The 16,176-nt window shown below is 46.6% G+C and overlaps 1 protein-coding gene across 3 annotated transcripts in view; it reads right to left on the bottom strand.

Moving 5' to 3' along the window:
* The window catches only part of LOC125635193 (dedicator of cytokinesis protein 2-like), a 344,043-nt gene that overhangs the window by 155,386 nt on the left and 172,481 nt on the right, over positions 1 to 16,176 (bottom strand). For all 3 annotated transcript variants that reach the window (XR_012668261.1, XM_048846557.2, XM_075128207.1), the window contains exons 24-27: positions 9,871 to 9,941; positions 8,032 to 8,138; positions 2,238 to 2,365; positions 469 to 534 (exon numbers count right to left, since the gene is read on the bottom strand). Coding sequence is in view for 2 of the 3 variants with exons in the window: in XM_048846557.2 (XP_048702514.2) it covers positions 469 to 534; positions 2,238 to 2,365; positions 8,032 to 8,138; positions 9,871 to 9,941 (372 nt within the window). In the remaining variant the exon portion in view is untranslated. The remainder of the gene's footprint in view (positions 1 to 468; positions 535 to 2,237; positions 2,366 to 8,031; positions 8,139 to 9,870; positions 9,942 to 16,176) is intronic.

Genomic DNA, 16,176 nt, shown 5'->3' with positions numbered 1-16,176 from the left:
GGTATTAAAAGTCTGCACTTGACCATTTTCCATGGTTCCTAACTTCTGATTAATATTTATTAACAACTAATACCCCGTCTTGTGCTTTATCTGTTAGGACACTGATCCATAAGCAAATTAAAGATGTATTATTCTTCCCACAGGATTCCAAGAAATCCGATAAGTTTAGAAAATGAAGGTCTGATTGCCCTGAACAAAGCCAATCATAGTACACATCTGAACTTCTCAGTCATACAGTTCTGCTGATGCACCAGACATCCAACCCCCAGACCCACTATTACAGTCCCGGTCTCCCCACCCCATTGCTTGGCAGGAGCCCCATCTCCACCACCTCTCAAACTCAAGGTGACAGCAAATGAAAGGCTGGGGGCTGAAGTGAGAAGCAGGTGGGCTTCTCCCAGGTGCTCAGGCTGCCCCTACTCTTCCTCTCTCCTACTGTATTTCAAAACTTCCCAGAGGAGTGCTCACCAGCTCAGAGTCCTCCCTGTGCGGTCTTTCTTCTCCACTCAGACGTGTCAGCCGTTCTTCTGCTCTCTGGAACCAACAATATCAAACAAATTCATCCTTACAATCAAGCTAAGAGTCATTATCATTGGCTCATTTCACTGTACAATCTTCGGGCAGGGCTGTGCTTCCCTTGTATACCTTTCCCTCTCTGGGATGCATTTCCAAAATGTGGCATGGCACCTGCTGCCTTTCAGAGAGGAAATCTGTCCTACTCCTAGGAGTGTTGGTACAGCTCTCTGCTTCATACTGGAAGGAGATGGGTAAGACCCTCCCACAGGATTTTGGCATGGCTGAGCTGACAGGGGCTGCTCTGTTAAAAGGGACATTATACTCAGGCCTCTTCTGCCAATCCCCACTGAGTAGCCAATGCTGGCATCCTTCAGAAGGTGGATGTCTCAACCAGCTCCACTTTGCTCATCTCTGCATCTGCCAGGGGAATAGTTGTATTAGAGGAAAGTTGGGGCTCAGAGTGTCCAGGCCTTGTCCCCTCACTTCACCTTATAAAGGAGCTCCTTGAGCAAAGGACTGTACCATGTACCTTGAAGTGATGTATTATGGGAGCCTCATAAAGTTGCAATTGAATGGGCAGGAACTGGAGGGTTCAGAGGGTGTGGTCTAATCAGAGCAGCTTTTGGCTAATTTTCAAAGGTAAACTGATCAGAAGCAAGTCTGATGGATGAGGGGCACTCCTGGTGCTTGTGCGTGGCAGCTGGTGAACATTACGCTGCCCGAGTAGCAAACAGCGGTGGTGCTGATGTAGGCAGGGCTCAGATATTGCAGTGCCGAGTGCGAGAGGCAGCTCTCTCTCTGAGTGTGGACCTTAAAGACAGCAGCTCCAATTGACCCTCACAGGGGAGCTAGTCTGGAGCTCATTCCTTCTCAGAGGACACTCTGAGCTCTATTCCTGACTCTGCCACAGCCTCCATGTGACACCTTGGGCAAGTCACTTCATTTCTCTGGGCCTAGTGCTAATAGCCCTTTGTTCCTCTCCACCTTTGTCTGTCTTGCCTATTTAGATTGTCAGCTCTCCATGTCACAGACTGTCTCCTGTTATGTATCTATACAGCAGCCAGCCAACGGGTGACCTCAGCTGGAGCTTTGAGACTCTACAAACAAATTTTAAAAAATGTAATAATTCCATTTGCTCTGTCCTGTAACTCACATGGGCTGGGCAACTTCCCCTAGGTCAAGTACATGGGGAGAAGGGTCAGTCCACTGGGAGGGAGATAAATTGACAAAGTTTTAAAGGGGTTTCCCACCAGGGCTCCATGATGCTTTAGACCTTCTATTTTCCCATGGGGTGGGGAGACCCCATGGGGAGGCTTTGCAGGTATGGTCAGGAATTATAGGGCTTCTCTAGGGCTTGCAGGGGACTACGGTATTAGGCACCCATCACTGCAGTGGGGGCCGTGGCTTGGCCCATCAAATCATGATGGTTTGACTCAGGTATAATTGCTGTGGTTTCATCTCTGAAGGCTTTGGCAGCTCCATCTTGTTTAATGGGAAAGTGCCTGGGACAGTTGGCTAGTCCCAGACAACCCCTGCTATGCCCCGTGTGTCTCTTTCCCCCTAGGTCTGTAGAAGGAGGGGGAATGTCAGCCTGAGCCCCAATATTTGTCCCCACAAGGGAGCTTTGTGCTCAGCCTAGCTCAAGCCCATCTGACCATGTGAGGCCAACACCACGGCTGGACAGGGCTGACAGCTAGCACTTAGGGTAATGGGGGTTTTACCTTCTGGGCTTTGTACAGCACCTCCAGGATATTACTGAGCAGATCAATGCAAGCCTCCTCCTCCTCTCCCTTCTCAATCAGCTCCCGGAGGATGGGGATTATAGTATGCAGCAGCATCTCTCGACACTCTGCACAGATAGACAGAGATATTAGTTGTGGGATGGGAAGGGGGCAAACACAGACATCTCACCGTCCTGGGGAGGGAGTGGGCCAGAGAGGGGCAGACGTTCAGGCTCGGGTTGGAGCCCAGGCTCTACGACCCTTCCCCCTTGTGGGTCCCAGAGCCTGAGCCCAAAGGTCTCCATTGCAATTAAATGGCCCCGCAGCCCAAGCCCCACAAGCCCGAGCCAGCTGACATGGGCCAGCTGTGAGCATTTAATTGCACTGTAAACATGGAGAATTCACCACCTCCCTAGGGAAGCTGTTCCAGGGTTAATTCCCCGAGTGTTAAAAACGTGCCTCTTATATCTATTCTGAATTTGTCTGGTTTCAGCTTCCAGGTACTGGACCTTGTTCCGCCTTTGTCTGCTAGATCAGAAATCTTTGCTCATCTAAGTACTTGCAGGCCCTGACCAAGTCACCTCTTGTGCTACTTCTGTCTTGGATAAACTAAATAGCCTGAGCTGCTTCAGACACTTATCAACAGTCGTGGCTGTGAAACCTTCATTTCTTTATTGTTTTGTCCTTATGGCCCCCATTTCTCTACTGTTTGTCTGTATGGTCTCTGTCTGGCTCTGAGATTGTTTCTGTCTCTTGCATAACTAATCTTGCTTGGTGTAAATCAGTTAAGGTGGTGGGGTATGATTGGGTGAAGAATTGTTTTACAATATGTTAGGATTGGTTAGAAAATTGTTTAGTAATAACTTAGTACAATGATTGGTTAAGGTACAGCTAGGCAAGACTCAAGTTTCACTGTGTAAACTGGGGTCCAAAAGGAATTTCTAAGGAACCAACTCCAGGACACAGCCCCGAGAGCAGAGCTGCCAGACCTCAACACTCTGCCAATGACACCGTGCAGAAACTGGAGTTCCCCAGATGACCTGATCCTGACTGGCCATCAAGAAAAGTTCATATGTCTTCTTGGGAGAGTTGAGCATTGTATGCTTAGCGTGTGCCTTCTGTTTTGGTGATTGTTAATAAATAGAGGTTAAGTAGGACATTACTTTGTACGGCTCTTCCACTGGTAAAAGACCCCGCAGAGAGTAAGATTACTCCTTGAGCCCAGGGAAGGGTAAACGTGCGTGCCCTATAGCATAAGGTTATCGCCTGAGCTCTAGGGACTGGCTAAAGGTGGGTGCCCCTAGAGTATGTGAGTAACAGAGAATTTTGTACACCTTGTCCTAGCAGTGACAATTCAGGCCATATACTGATGCTAACCATGTTTGCAACTTCCTGAGCTGCAGTCTGGCATGTTACACTACACAAGTACATGCGGCCATGTGACCCAGCAGCCTGAGGCACTCACGTGCAGTTGTGAGCTGGTAAGCTTTCATTAAGTACTAGGTGTTGAATGGTTTTCAACCTGTTTTGTGGTAGAAAAGCTCTGGCCTTTTTGAGTCAAGGATTGCTCCAATGAATTCTGTTGTCTGTACAGATTTTCAGTATTGATTTTTCTTGGGTCACTAAGAGCCCTAGAGCTTTGAATATGGACAGAGCAGTGGATACGCTGGGCAGATTCTGACCCGCCTCTGGTCCGCCAGTCATCTAGGTATGGGAAGACATGGATGCCTATATTTTTTTTAAAAGATGAGCTGCTACCAGCACTGTGCACTTTGTGAATACCCAAGGAGCAGCTGCCAGGCTGAATGGAAGCCCTGAGAACTGTCAGCCATTCACCACAAATCTGAGAAACTTCTGATGGTTGGGTCATATTGCAACATGGAAGTAAACGTCACTCAAGTCGAGGGCAGCATACCAGTCTCCTTGTTCCAGGGAAGGGATAATTGAGGCTAGGGTAACCATGCAAAATTTTATTTTCTTCAGGAATTTGTTCAGTTCTGTTCGATCTCATATGGGCCTGAGACCTCCTTTTATCTTGGGGATCGGGAAATAACAGGAATAGAAGCCTTTTCCCCCCAAGGTCCAATGGTACTTCCTCTGTGGCCCCTTTCTAAAGAAGAAACTGGATCTCCCGCTGAAGGGTCATCTTGTGAGAGTGGTCCCTGAAGAGGGACGGGGAGAAGGGGGGAGAAGTACATTGGATGGCATACCCCTGTCCTACTGTGCTTAAGACCCACTGGTCTGATGTTCTATGGATCCAGGCACTTAGCAAGCAGGACAGACAACTGGTAAACAAAAAAGGAGGACCCGATAGAAGTGAGGAGACTGGTATATTGTCCTCAACAACCCCATCAAAATGCCCACTTGGAAGGTGTGTCTTGATGGGATGAGCTCACTGATGTTGAAGAGGAGGGAAGTGGAGGTTGCCTTCTACAGCTCCTTCCCTTTTTTCTTGGCTGAAAGGGCTGTAGTTAACAAAAATGCTTTCTTTTCGTCACTGGAGTGTAGATTCCAAGGGACTTCAGAGAAGGGCCTACAAGTGAAAGGTCCTGTATGGTTTGTTGGACTTCTGCAGGTAGTCCAGAGGACTGAAACTACAGTAGGAAGAAAGCCTGAGACATAAGCCCTTGTATCAGAGGCCTGGTATGAGGCTGGAGGCCTGAACTAAAGTAGTGGTCAAAACTTTGCTGCCATAAAGCAAAGTTAACTTGTGAGCAAGAGGCAGGCCCTGCTCACAGAATCTGGCAAGAACGGGGCTGATATTGCTGAAACACACATTCCTAAGTAGCGCTAGGTATAAGAAATATACATGCAAACACATTCCAGAAGGATGGGACAAGAACACTCCGATACCAGCACATTCCCCAAAGATAACAGGAACACACTGACCCATCCTAAAGATAAGGTCAGGATGACAGCATGATGAAAAGAGATGTTTTGATCGAACCAAAAAGTACAAGGCCATGAGTGGCATCCTAATACATCAGAGGTTGGCACCCTGATACGTCAGGGGCAGTATGTAATTTGTTTGTATCGGTGTATAAAAAGATATCTCAGAGGGAGTGTCTTTGGCCAGCCAAGCGGGGAATGGAAAGTCCCACCATTCACTCAAGTATCGGGGTAGCCGTGTTAGTCTGTATCCACAAAAATAACAAGGAGTCTGGTGGCATCTTAAAGACTAACAGATTTATTTGGGCATAAGCTTTCGTGGGCTAGAACCCACTTCATTGGATGCCACCATTCACTGAGCTGCATTCATTGTTTTAGTATCCTCATAGAGTCTGCCAAGTTCTATTACCATGCTTTGTCGACAATAAAACTGGCCTGGCACCTTTGTACCTTAACGGATCCTGTGGTCATTGGGCAGTTATCTCAAGCCGTTGTGGTGAACAGGCATGCAAGGACATGGGTGTGTGCTGAGGAAAGTTCTCTGTGCTGGCTCCCTACTGGACAGAATCCACCTCCAGGTCTCCTGCCAACTGTTCAAAGCCCTCCATGGGACTGGCTCCAGCTCCCAGAATTTTCCTCTTCTTCCACAACCATGACCTCCAACAGCAGCCATGTTCCACCACAATAATAAACAGTCTGCTAGTGGGGGTGGAGTGGGAGACAGAATTCCACAGAAGTCAGCCCCAGATTATGGAATTTACACTTGCAAGTGGTAAGAACGAGCACCTGTGAGTTTGTCACCCAAAGTGCAGAAGTGCCTGCATGTACAGGCACTGCCCACCTCAGCATGCTAGCACGTCCAGAACCCTGGCACACGTGCATGTGCTCTCATGCCTGGCTCCTTACTAGAGAGGGTTCAGTGCAGAGTCTGTACTGGAGTGTGTGACAAAGTGGGAATTTTCTGTAATATTTTTATGAATCCTATGCGTGCCTCGGTTTCCCTCTGTACCTTAGAATCATAGAAGATTAGGGTTGGAAGAGACCTCAGGAGGTCATCTAGTCCAACCACCTGCTCAAAGCAGGATCAACCCCAACTAAATCATCCCAGCCAGGGCTTTGACAAAACCTGAACTGAACCCTCTCTAGTTTGAGCCCAGCCAGGGCTTTGACAAAACCTGAACTCCTTACTAGAGAGGGTCCAGCGATACTGCACCTCTTGTCCGGAGTGTCAGTTACATAGCCCTCGCCCGCATTTGCGGGATCCTTTGATACCTCTTCCAATAATAGAGGTTCCTTTTGAACGGATAGCCATGGATCTGGTAGGGTCCCTAGAGAAGACAGCTCAGGGACACCAACATGTGCTTGTTGTACTGGACTATGCAACCCGGTACCCGGAAGCTGTTCCCCTGCGCAACACAGCTTCCAAGACAATAGCTAAGGAGCTAGTACAGATCTTTGCCCGGGTTGGGCTACCCAAGGAGATATTGACTGATCAAGGGACACCTTTCATGTCCAAGTTGATGAAAGATCTCTGTTCACTGCTCCATGTACAAGCCCTACGGACTTCTGTATACCACCCGCACACAGATGGCCTTGTGAAAAGGTTCACAGAATCATAGAATCACAGAATATCAGGGTTGGAAGGGACCTCAGGAGGTCATCTAGTCCAACCCCCTGCTCAAAGCAGGACCAATCCCCAATTAAATCATCCCAGCCAGGGCTTTGTCAAGCCTGACCTTAAAAACCTCAAAGGATGGAGATTCCACCACCTTCCTAGGTAACCATTCCAGTGCTTCACCACCCTCCTAGCAAAATAGTGTTTCCTAATATCCAACCTAGACCTCCCCCACTACCTTGCATTGGTACCGGGGGTTAAAAACCGTTCACACTGCACCTGGAACAGTGCAGGAGACATGATGGCACCTAACTGTCTGGGTGGAATGACTGGATTGTTAAAAAACTGGTTGAAACTGACCTAGCTGAACAGGAGATCCAGAGAGACAATGAGACCACCCACAACAACTGAACAATTGACATCTGGCAGCAGGATACCCAGAAGGCGTATCATGTGAACTAAGCTAAGAACAAAGGGGAGAAGGTGTCAAGGTGGCTGGAATAATGACTGCCCTTTGGAGGGCCTCAGCTACTTTCACTCAGAGTTAAGGACAAAGAGAGGGAGATGGGATGAAATAGGGTCCATAGCAGTTTGGCTATGGAAACACAGAAACCGTCCTTTCTGTGTTCTGAGCTAAGGACTTTCAGATTCCATAGGCCAGGTGCCTAATAAGTTGTTACCTTGTTTTGGAAAGGCTGCCTGGCGACAACTAGAAAGACTCAGAGCATTGCGCCCTGAAGGGGCACGGGACAAGCTTCCCACAGGAGTCTGGTTTGGCTGGGTTTGCTGCCGGGAGCCATGGAGAGAGAGGGATTGCAGGTGCCCAAAGGCCCAGTCTTGGAGACCATGGGCCTGCCCTGTGAATTGTGTGGGTTCTCGAAGCCTGGCACACTAACAGGGTCACTGCCAAGGGACTGGCTCTAGACTGTTCTCAATGGTAGCAGATGACAGAACGAGGAGTAATGGTCTCAAGTTGCAATGGGGGAGGTTTAGATTGGATATTAGGAAAAACTTTTTCACTAAGAGGGTGGTGAAACACTGGAATGCGTTACCTAGGGAGGTGGTAGAATCTCCTTCCTTAGAGGTTTTTAAGGTCAGGCTTGATAAAGCCCTGGCTGGGATGATTTAACTGGGAATTGGTCCTGCTTCGAGCAGGGGGTTGGACTAGATGACCTTCTGGGGTCCCTTCCAACCCTGATATTCTATGATTCTATGACTGTTTACATGCTGGGCATAGATCAGGCCCTGTGGATCCATGATAGGGGGCTCCCCTTGATGTCCCCCACTTACCATAAGACTGGAAGATCTTGCTGTTGACTATGTCAGTCAGGGACTGCAGCTTCTGCTTCAGCAGGTGCAGAGGGGGCAGGTTCCCAATGAAATCCCGCAGCAAGCACCTAAAGCCCAGATACAAGGGGACTCGGTTAGGTGATAATATGTAAAATCTCCAGAACAGGGATGGGATAGGGAAAATCCCAGGGATCTTCAAGCTACAAGGGTTTCTTTCTTCCTGCTGGGTGTATTCTCCAGCCCAACTCACTCAGCCACTTTCCTGCTCTGGCCACTCACTGCACCAGCAGCTGTCTCTGTTTTGAGGAAGAATTCAAAATGGATGACAGGTCATTTATTGACTGCACCTCTTCTCACAGGTGGGATTCGGCAAATTAGTGGGTAGGGCTGCTAAGAGTGTATAAATCTGAGCCTGACAGCTGACAGGCAGGTTGGATCAGGGAAGCAATGGGGTATGTAGGCTTTGGGAGGGTGGTAGACGTGCATTTTGGTCACACCTGCTAGAGATAAGGTTGCAAGGCGGCTTCCCGTATGAAAGCCCCCCTCCAACGTCTGCGTGCTTGTACATTTCTAAACGGGTCTCTCCTCCCATCTCTTACAGAGGGCAGGTTTTAAGACCGGCAATGGCAGTACTTTCTTTGTGCCTTAAAATAAGCTAGACCATTATAACAGAAAACTGACAGAGCCAAGAAATTGCAGAAAGATGTTCTCTCTTGTGGCTTTTCTTGTTAAATGTGGAGCTTAAAATTATGTTTTTGGTTGTTATTAAATGTTGTACCAAAAAATGCCACCCGCTGAAGAGAATGTTACTGTAGAACATCCCGGACTGTCACCTGTGGAAGAGAACGTTACTAGGAAAAGAAGTACTTCCTGACTTTCTGGAAATTTTAACTATTTAGCTTTAAATCGCAGTTAAACTCTGAAAAATGAAATATGTAAAAATGGCAGAAGCTTGTTCAACAACTCTGTTCCTGGTAAGTATTCAGAGTCTGATCTGCTGACTTCAGTGATGGAAATCAGTTTCTGCTGCTTTTTACTGCTATTAATCCTGCAGAGCCAAAACAGACAAGAAGAGAGGGAGCTGTTCCTCCTTGGGTATCAGCCAAAGGGCTGTATGTCAAGTTCCAGTCAGTGGCAGCTGCACAAGACCACTGAAGATGCCTGGGCTGCATAGGTATTCCTAATGGCAGCATCTGGCCCGTGGAGCTTTTTAACTGATGATTATATGCAAGACAGATAAACCCCAGGGAAAGTTCGCAGAGCAGGGACTGAGAAAACAGGTTTATGTACCATTTGAGCACACTTAAAATTTTCACAGTCTCTCTTTTTTAATCAACCAATCTCACTTGGATTCAGCAACCACCTTTTTGAAATAGCCCCCACTCTCCTACCACAACTTCTGCCTATTGCATTCCCCATCTGGATGCAGCATTTCCATTCCCCACCCAGCAAACAGTGCAATAGCCACTCACTGGGAGGCCCTTTCCTGGGAGAATCACCTGTCTTCACAGTCACCTTATTTCCTTTGCTCCAGTTCAGAATTATTTATGTTGTTTCAATTCCACCAGTCCTTTGTCCTCCACGTTTGGCCCTGTGCCCACGCTCATTGATCCTGCAGTGTTAATTTACTGACATCACCTTTAAATACACATCAGTGGAATGTGATGTCACAAATGCAGGATGAGGGCATCACTGCAGGACTACTGGAAGGTGAGCCTGGGTGGCAGGGGGAGGAAACAGACATACAGGACACCCTTTACAAATACACATGCCACTCCGTGGAGAGAGAGTGACTGAGCTTGGTGCATTGGCTGAAAGAAGGAGAAAAGTGTCACTTACCCCAGCACAGAGGAGTCGAAGATCCCAAACACATCTTCCAGGATCGAAGGCAGGTACTTCAGAGCAGCTCCCTGGAAGCAGAAATCAGCAAGAAGAGCTAACTAACTACTGGGCTATGTTTTATTAACAGACTTTAGAAGGACACATTTACTAGAAATCTTACTGCTCTGAGTGGAATTCATATTGTGCAAAGATCCAGCAGCAAGCCTCTGCACTATTTAGACCCTATTTAAAGGCCCCTTGAATTTCATCCTGCCTCCAAACATAAGACTAAGGCGGAGGCACAAAGAAGTTTCTCTCTGATTCAGTATACTTCATGTAAACGAACCCACAACATTACTACCATAAACAGTAGCTCCATGAGCTCTCCTTCCCCAAATGGAGAAATTTTGCTGAGACCATTTACTCTTACTAGATCAACACTAATCAGAATCAGAAAAAACTGACCATGATAATTCAAACATATCATTGTAGACAGGAATAACTGTTTCAGGTCTTTACTTTAAAACAGAGGAAGAAATTTCATGAAGAAAATTGGATTCTCCCTTATATTTGTAGAAGCACAGTCCATCCCACAGAGAGACCCCAGGCTCTGGGGCTCCCACAATAATATGACTTGCTACCACCATATTCCCAAATGGAACAAAGTTTTCTCATATTCCATAAAGGAGGGGCTGGGACTTCTCTCTAGAGTCTGGGTGAATGTCCTTTTCAGATGTCCCTCAGCAAACCTACACAGCAACCAGAAAGTCACTTTCCATTGTGAGACAGAATTTCTGTCTCTTCCTCTGTTCCGTTAAAAGTACAACCTTGGTTAGAGGTGCAGGTGGATCCTCCACTAGCATCATATTCAGATCCATTTTGCAGTCTACGAGTCACTTCAGATTTTTTTTCCCCAATGGTTCTCTAGCCCATCCCACGAGTGTCCTTCAGGTCTGAGCTGCAGCCATGGCTCTGGTGTTTCCTCTGGTGGTTCAACCTCCATATAGTCTTCGATGTTCTGCACAGCTTCTGCCAGCACACACAGCCATTGCTGCTGCACACACATCTGCAGCCTCCCAAGTCTACTAGTAAATCCACCAGCTCTCGCACTGTCCAAGATTCTTACCACAACCATTGATCAGTAGGTCAACTGTTATCACAAGGAAAAGCGCTCTCCTAAAACTACTGGTCCCATGTCTCGGAGATCTCCAACTGGTCCAGGATGGCAGCTTTGACAGCCTCATAGCTGGTGCCAGTGTCCTCATTCAGGGCCAAATACGCAATCTTTTACTCCGTGAGCAGCAGCAGCCGCCACCCTCCCGTCAAAGGTGACCTGGTGGGCCTGAGGGTTCCCTCCTGGACAGAGAAAGGTTGATATCCACAAGTAACCTGGGTTGTGTCTCTGGAACATCTGTTTCTGGAACTGTCTCTGCGATTCCTGCTGCTCTTTTATAGATTCCTAGATTCCAGTCCCAGAAGGGACTACTGTTATCAGAGAAATCTGCTGCTTGCCAGGAGCTAGGATTCATGATGTGACGGAGAGACTGCTGAGACTCATCAAGCCCTCGGATCGCTACCCCTTCCTGCTTCTCCATGTGGGCACCCATGATACTGCTAAGAATGACCTTGAGCGGATCACTGCAGACTACGTGGCTCTGGGAAGAAGGATAAAGGAGTTTGAGGAACAAGTGATGTTCTCGTCCATCCTCCCCGTAGAAGGAAAAGGCCTGGGTAGAGACCGTCGAATCGTGGAAGTCAACGAATGGCTATGCAGGTGGTGTCGGAGAGAAGGCTTTGGATTCTTTGACCATGGGATGGTGTTCCAAGAAGGAGGAGTGCTAGGCAGAGACAGGCTCCACCTAACAAAGAGAGGGAAGAGCATCTTCGCAAGCAGTCTGGCTAACCTAGCGAGGAGGGCTTTAAACTAGGTTCCCCGGGGGAAGGAGACCAAAGCCCTGAGGTAAGTGGGGACGTGGGACACCGGGAGGAAGCATGAGCAGGAGAACCCGAAAGGGGAGGGCTCCTGCCTCATACAAAGAAAGCAGGACAAACAGCAAGTTATCTCAAGTGCCTATACAGAAATGCAAGAAGCCTGGGAAACAAGCAGGGAGAACTGGAAGTCCTGGCACAGTCAAGGAATTAGGAATTGGAATAACAGAGAGTTGGTGGGATAACTCACATGACTGGAGTACTGTCATGGATGGATATAAACTGTTCAGGAAGGACAGGCAGGGCAGAAAAGGTGGGGGAGTTGCACTGTATGTAAGAGAGCAGTATGACTGCTCAGAGCTCTGGTATGAAACTGCAGAAAAACCTGAGAGTCTCTGGTTTAAGTATAGAAATGTGAGCAACAAGGGTGATGTCGTGGTGGGAGTCTGCTACAGACCACTGGATCAGGGGGATGAGGTAGACGAGGCTTTCTTCCGGCAACTCATGGAAGTTACAAGATCGCAGGCCCTGGTTCTCATGGGAGACTTCAATCACCCTGATATCTGCTGGGAGAGCAATACAGCAGTGCATGGACAATCCAGGAAGTTTTTGGAAAGTGTAGGGGACAATTTCCTGGTGCAAGTGCTGGAGGAACCAACTAGGGGCAGAGCTCTTCTTGACCTGCTGCTCACAAACCGGGAAGAATTAGTAGGGGAAGCAAAAGTGGATGGGAACCTGGTGGGCAGTGACCATGAGATGGTTGAGTTCAGGATCCTGACAGAGGGAAGAAAGGAGAGCAGCAGAATACGGACCCTGGACTTCAGAAAAGCAGACTGACTCCCTCAGGGAACTGATGGGCAGGATCCCCTGGGAGAATAACATGAGGGGGAAAGAAGTCCAGGAGAGCTGGCTGTATTTTAAAGAATCCTTATTGAGGTTACAGGGACAAACCATCCCGATGTGTAGAAAGAATAGTAAATATGGCAGGCGACCAGCTTGGCTTAACAGTGAAATCTTTGCTGATCTTAAACACAAAAAAGAAGCTTACAAGAAGTGGAAGCTTGGACAAATGACCAGGGAAGAGTATAAAAATATTGCTCAGGCATGCAGGAGTGAAATCAGGAAGGCCAAATCACACCTGGAGTTGCAGCTAGCAAGAGATGTTAAGAGTAACAAGAAGGGTTTCTTCAGGTATGTTAGCAACAAGAAGAAAGCCAAGGAAAGTGTGGGCCCCTTACTGAATGAGGGAGGCAACCTTGTGACAGAGGATGTGGAAAAAGCGAATGTACTCAATGCTTTTTTTGCCTCTGTCTTCACGAACAAGGTCAGCTCCCAGACTGCTGCACTGGGCAGCACAGCACAGGGAGGAGGTGACCAGCCCTCTATGAAGAAAGAAGTGTTTTGGGACTATTTAGAAAAGCTGGACGAGCACAAGTCCATGGGGCCGGATGCGCTGCATCCGAGAGTGCTAAAGAAGTTGGCGGATGTGATTGGAGAGCCATTGGCCATTATCTTTGAAAACTCATGGCGATCAGGGGAGGTCCCAGACTACTGGAAAAAGGCTAATGTAGTGCCCATCTTTAAAAAAGGGTAGAAGGAGGATCCTGGGAACTACAGGCCAGTCAGCCTCACTTCAGTCCCTGGAAAAATCATGGAGCAGGTCCTGAAGGAATCAATTACAAAAGACCCTGTAAACCTTCAAAAGATTAATCCTGGAACCTGGAGGATATGGGTGTGTGCCCGGAGCCCGGAGGCAATGGGTGTGTGCCCGGAGCCCGGAGGCAATGGGTGTGTGCCCGGAGCCCGGAGGCAATGGGTGCCTAAATTGACAGGGTTGCGCCTGAGCCCTAGGAACAGGGTATGGGTGGGTGCCCTAGAGTGTAAGGTTACACCTGAGCCCACGGAAGGGTGAGGGTGGGTGCCTAAATTAAGAGGGTTACGCCTTGAGCCCTAGGAACTGGGTAAAGGTGGGTGCCCTAGAGTGTGCAAATGTCAAAAAATTTTGTGCAGGTACCAGTGTGGGTGGTAAATATAGTCGCACATGATGGAATTTAGAGGTTTTTTTAGTTTGCTCTAGAAAACAATATGAAATTACACACACACTACATTAAAAGAACATTGAGATTGCAAAGTCAAGCACTCAGAAGTTCAGAGTGGTTGATTTCTCAGACTGCAGTGGTTGATACGGGCTGGGTCTCCTGAATGGGTACAGCATCCGGAAGATTATTACCAATGTTATTAGAAGGAAAGACCCAAGGAGCACAACTGCAATTTAGCACAAGCCGCTTTGCTAACAAATCCCCATACAATCCCACAAACATTGCAATATCACAGCACATAGAGACATAGTACCAAGTATTTAGCCCCGTGACAGGCATCACTCACATCTCCTGGTGTCAAGGTTCCTTCCCCACTCTGAACTCTAGGGTACAGATGTGGGGACCTGCATGAAAAACCCCTAAGCTTATTTTTACCAGCTTAGGTTAAAACTTTCCCAAGGTACAAACTATTTTACCTTTTGCCCTTGGACTTTACTGCTGCCACCACCAAGTGTCTAACATATATATATATAACAGGGAAAGATATATAACAGGTAAAGAGCCCGCTTGGAAACGTCTTTCCCCACAAAATCCTCCCCAAACCCTACACCCCCTTTCCTGGGGAAGGCTTGATAAAAATCCTCACCAATTTGCATAGGTGAACACAGACCCAAACCCTTGGATCTTAAGAAGAATGAAAAAGCAATCAGGTTCTTAAAAGAAAAATTTTAATTGAAGAAAAAAAGTTAAAGAATCACCCCTGTAAAATCAGGATGGTAAATACCTTCCAGGGTAATCAGATTCAAAACACAGAGAATCCCTCTAGGCAAAACTTTAAGTTACAAAAAGACACAAACAGGAATATACATTCCATTCAGCACAGCTATTTTATCAGCCATTTAAACAAAACAGAATCTAACGCATCTCTAGCTAGATTACTTACTAAGTTCTAAGACTCCATTCCTTTTCTGTTCCTGGCAAAAGCATCACACAGACCGAGAGAGAGGTTTTGTTTCTCCCCCCTCCAGCTTTGAAAATATCTTGTCTCCTCATTGGTCATTTTGGTCAGGTGCCAGCGAGGTTATTCTAGCTTCTTAACCCTTTACAGGTGAAAGGGTTTTTCCTCTGGCCAGGAGGGATTTTAAAGGTGTTTACCCTTCCCTTTATATTTATGACACCTGGTGTGGAACCCCAGAATGTCAGTCATTATCTTCCTCAGTGGTTGTCAGGATACAGCTTTCATAATTCCCCACTGGGATTCGTACGTACTTATGAAGGTTTCAACCCCTTTTCCTTATTTATACTTCCACACACCCCTACATTTGGAATGCCCCATCTTTCAGAGGCTAGCTTGTTAGCTCCCCTTGTACTCATTAACATTTATGTCACTCAATCACCAAAACTTACTGTTCGCACACTGCTGACACCCTAGGTCTGCAAAAATCCCCAAAATATTCTAACTGGCTTTAACTAGTACATTGCAATATATATTTCCTAAATACCAGCAATTTAACAACACTGACTTAATGCAGCATTCTACCTTATGACACCTTGTAATATATGGACATTGCTGTCTTGTGACAACTTCTGACCTAGGGTCACTTACTGGTTAGTTCTTTATGCCAAGTTTATCTTTAGTCTTGAGGCCTTGTTCGGCTAAGCTATGAAGGCCCTATCTTACAACATTAATACTTATTTCTAGGGCTGTTGATTAATTGCTGTTAACTCACATGATTAACTCAAAAAAATTAATCGCGATTAAAAATTTAATCGCGATTAATCACACTGTTAAACAATAGAATACCAATTGAAATGTATTAAATATATTTGGATGTTTTTCAACATTTTCATATATATTGATTTCTGTTACAACACAGAATACAAAGTGTACAGAGCTCACTTGATATTATTGTTTTTGATTATAAATATTTGCACTTTAAAAATGATAAGCAAAAGAAATAGTATTTTTCAGTTCACCTCATACAAGTACTGTGGCGCAATCTCTTTATCGTGAAAGTGTAACTTACAAATGTAGATATTTTATTACATAACTGCATTCAAAAACAAAACAATGTAAAACTTTAGAGCCTACAAGTCCACTCAGTCCTACTTCTTGGTCAGCTAATCACTAAGACAAACAAGTTTCTTTACATTTATGGGAGATAATGCTGTCTGCTTCTTATTTACGTCACCTGAAAGTGAGAACAGGCATTCGCGTGGCACTTTTGTAGCCGGCATTGCAAGATATTTATGTGCCAGATATGCTAAACATTCATATGCCCCTTAATGCTTCGGCTACCATTCTAGAGGACATGCTTCCATGCTGATGATGCTCGTTAAACAATAATGCCTTCGT

The sequence above is a fragment of the Caretta caretta genome, chromosome 4 (assembly GCF_965140235.1).
Source record: "Caretta caretta isolate rCarCar2 chromosome 4, rCarCar1.hap1, whole genome shotgun sequence".
Lineage (NCBI taxonomy): Eukaryota > Metazoa > Chordata > Testudines > Cheloniidae > Caretta > Caretta caretta.
The sequence above is the reverse complement of the archived record's forward strand: the minus strand, read 5'-3'. Positions and strand labels throughout refer to the sequence as shown.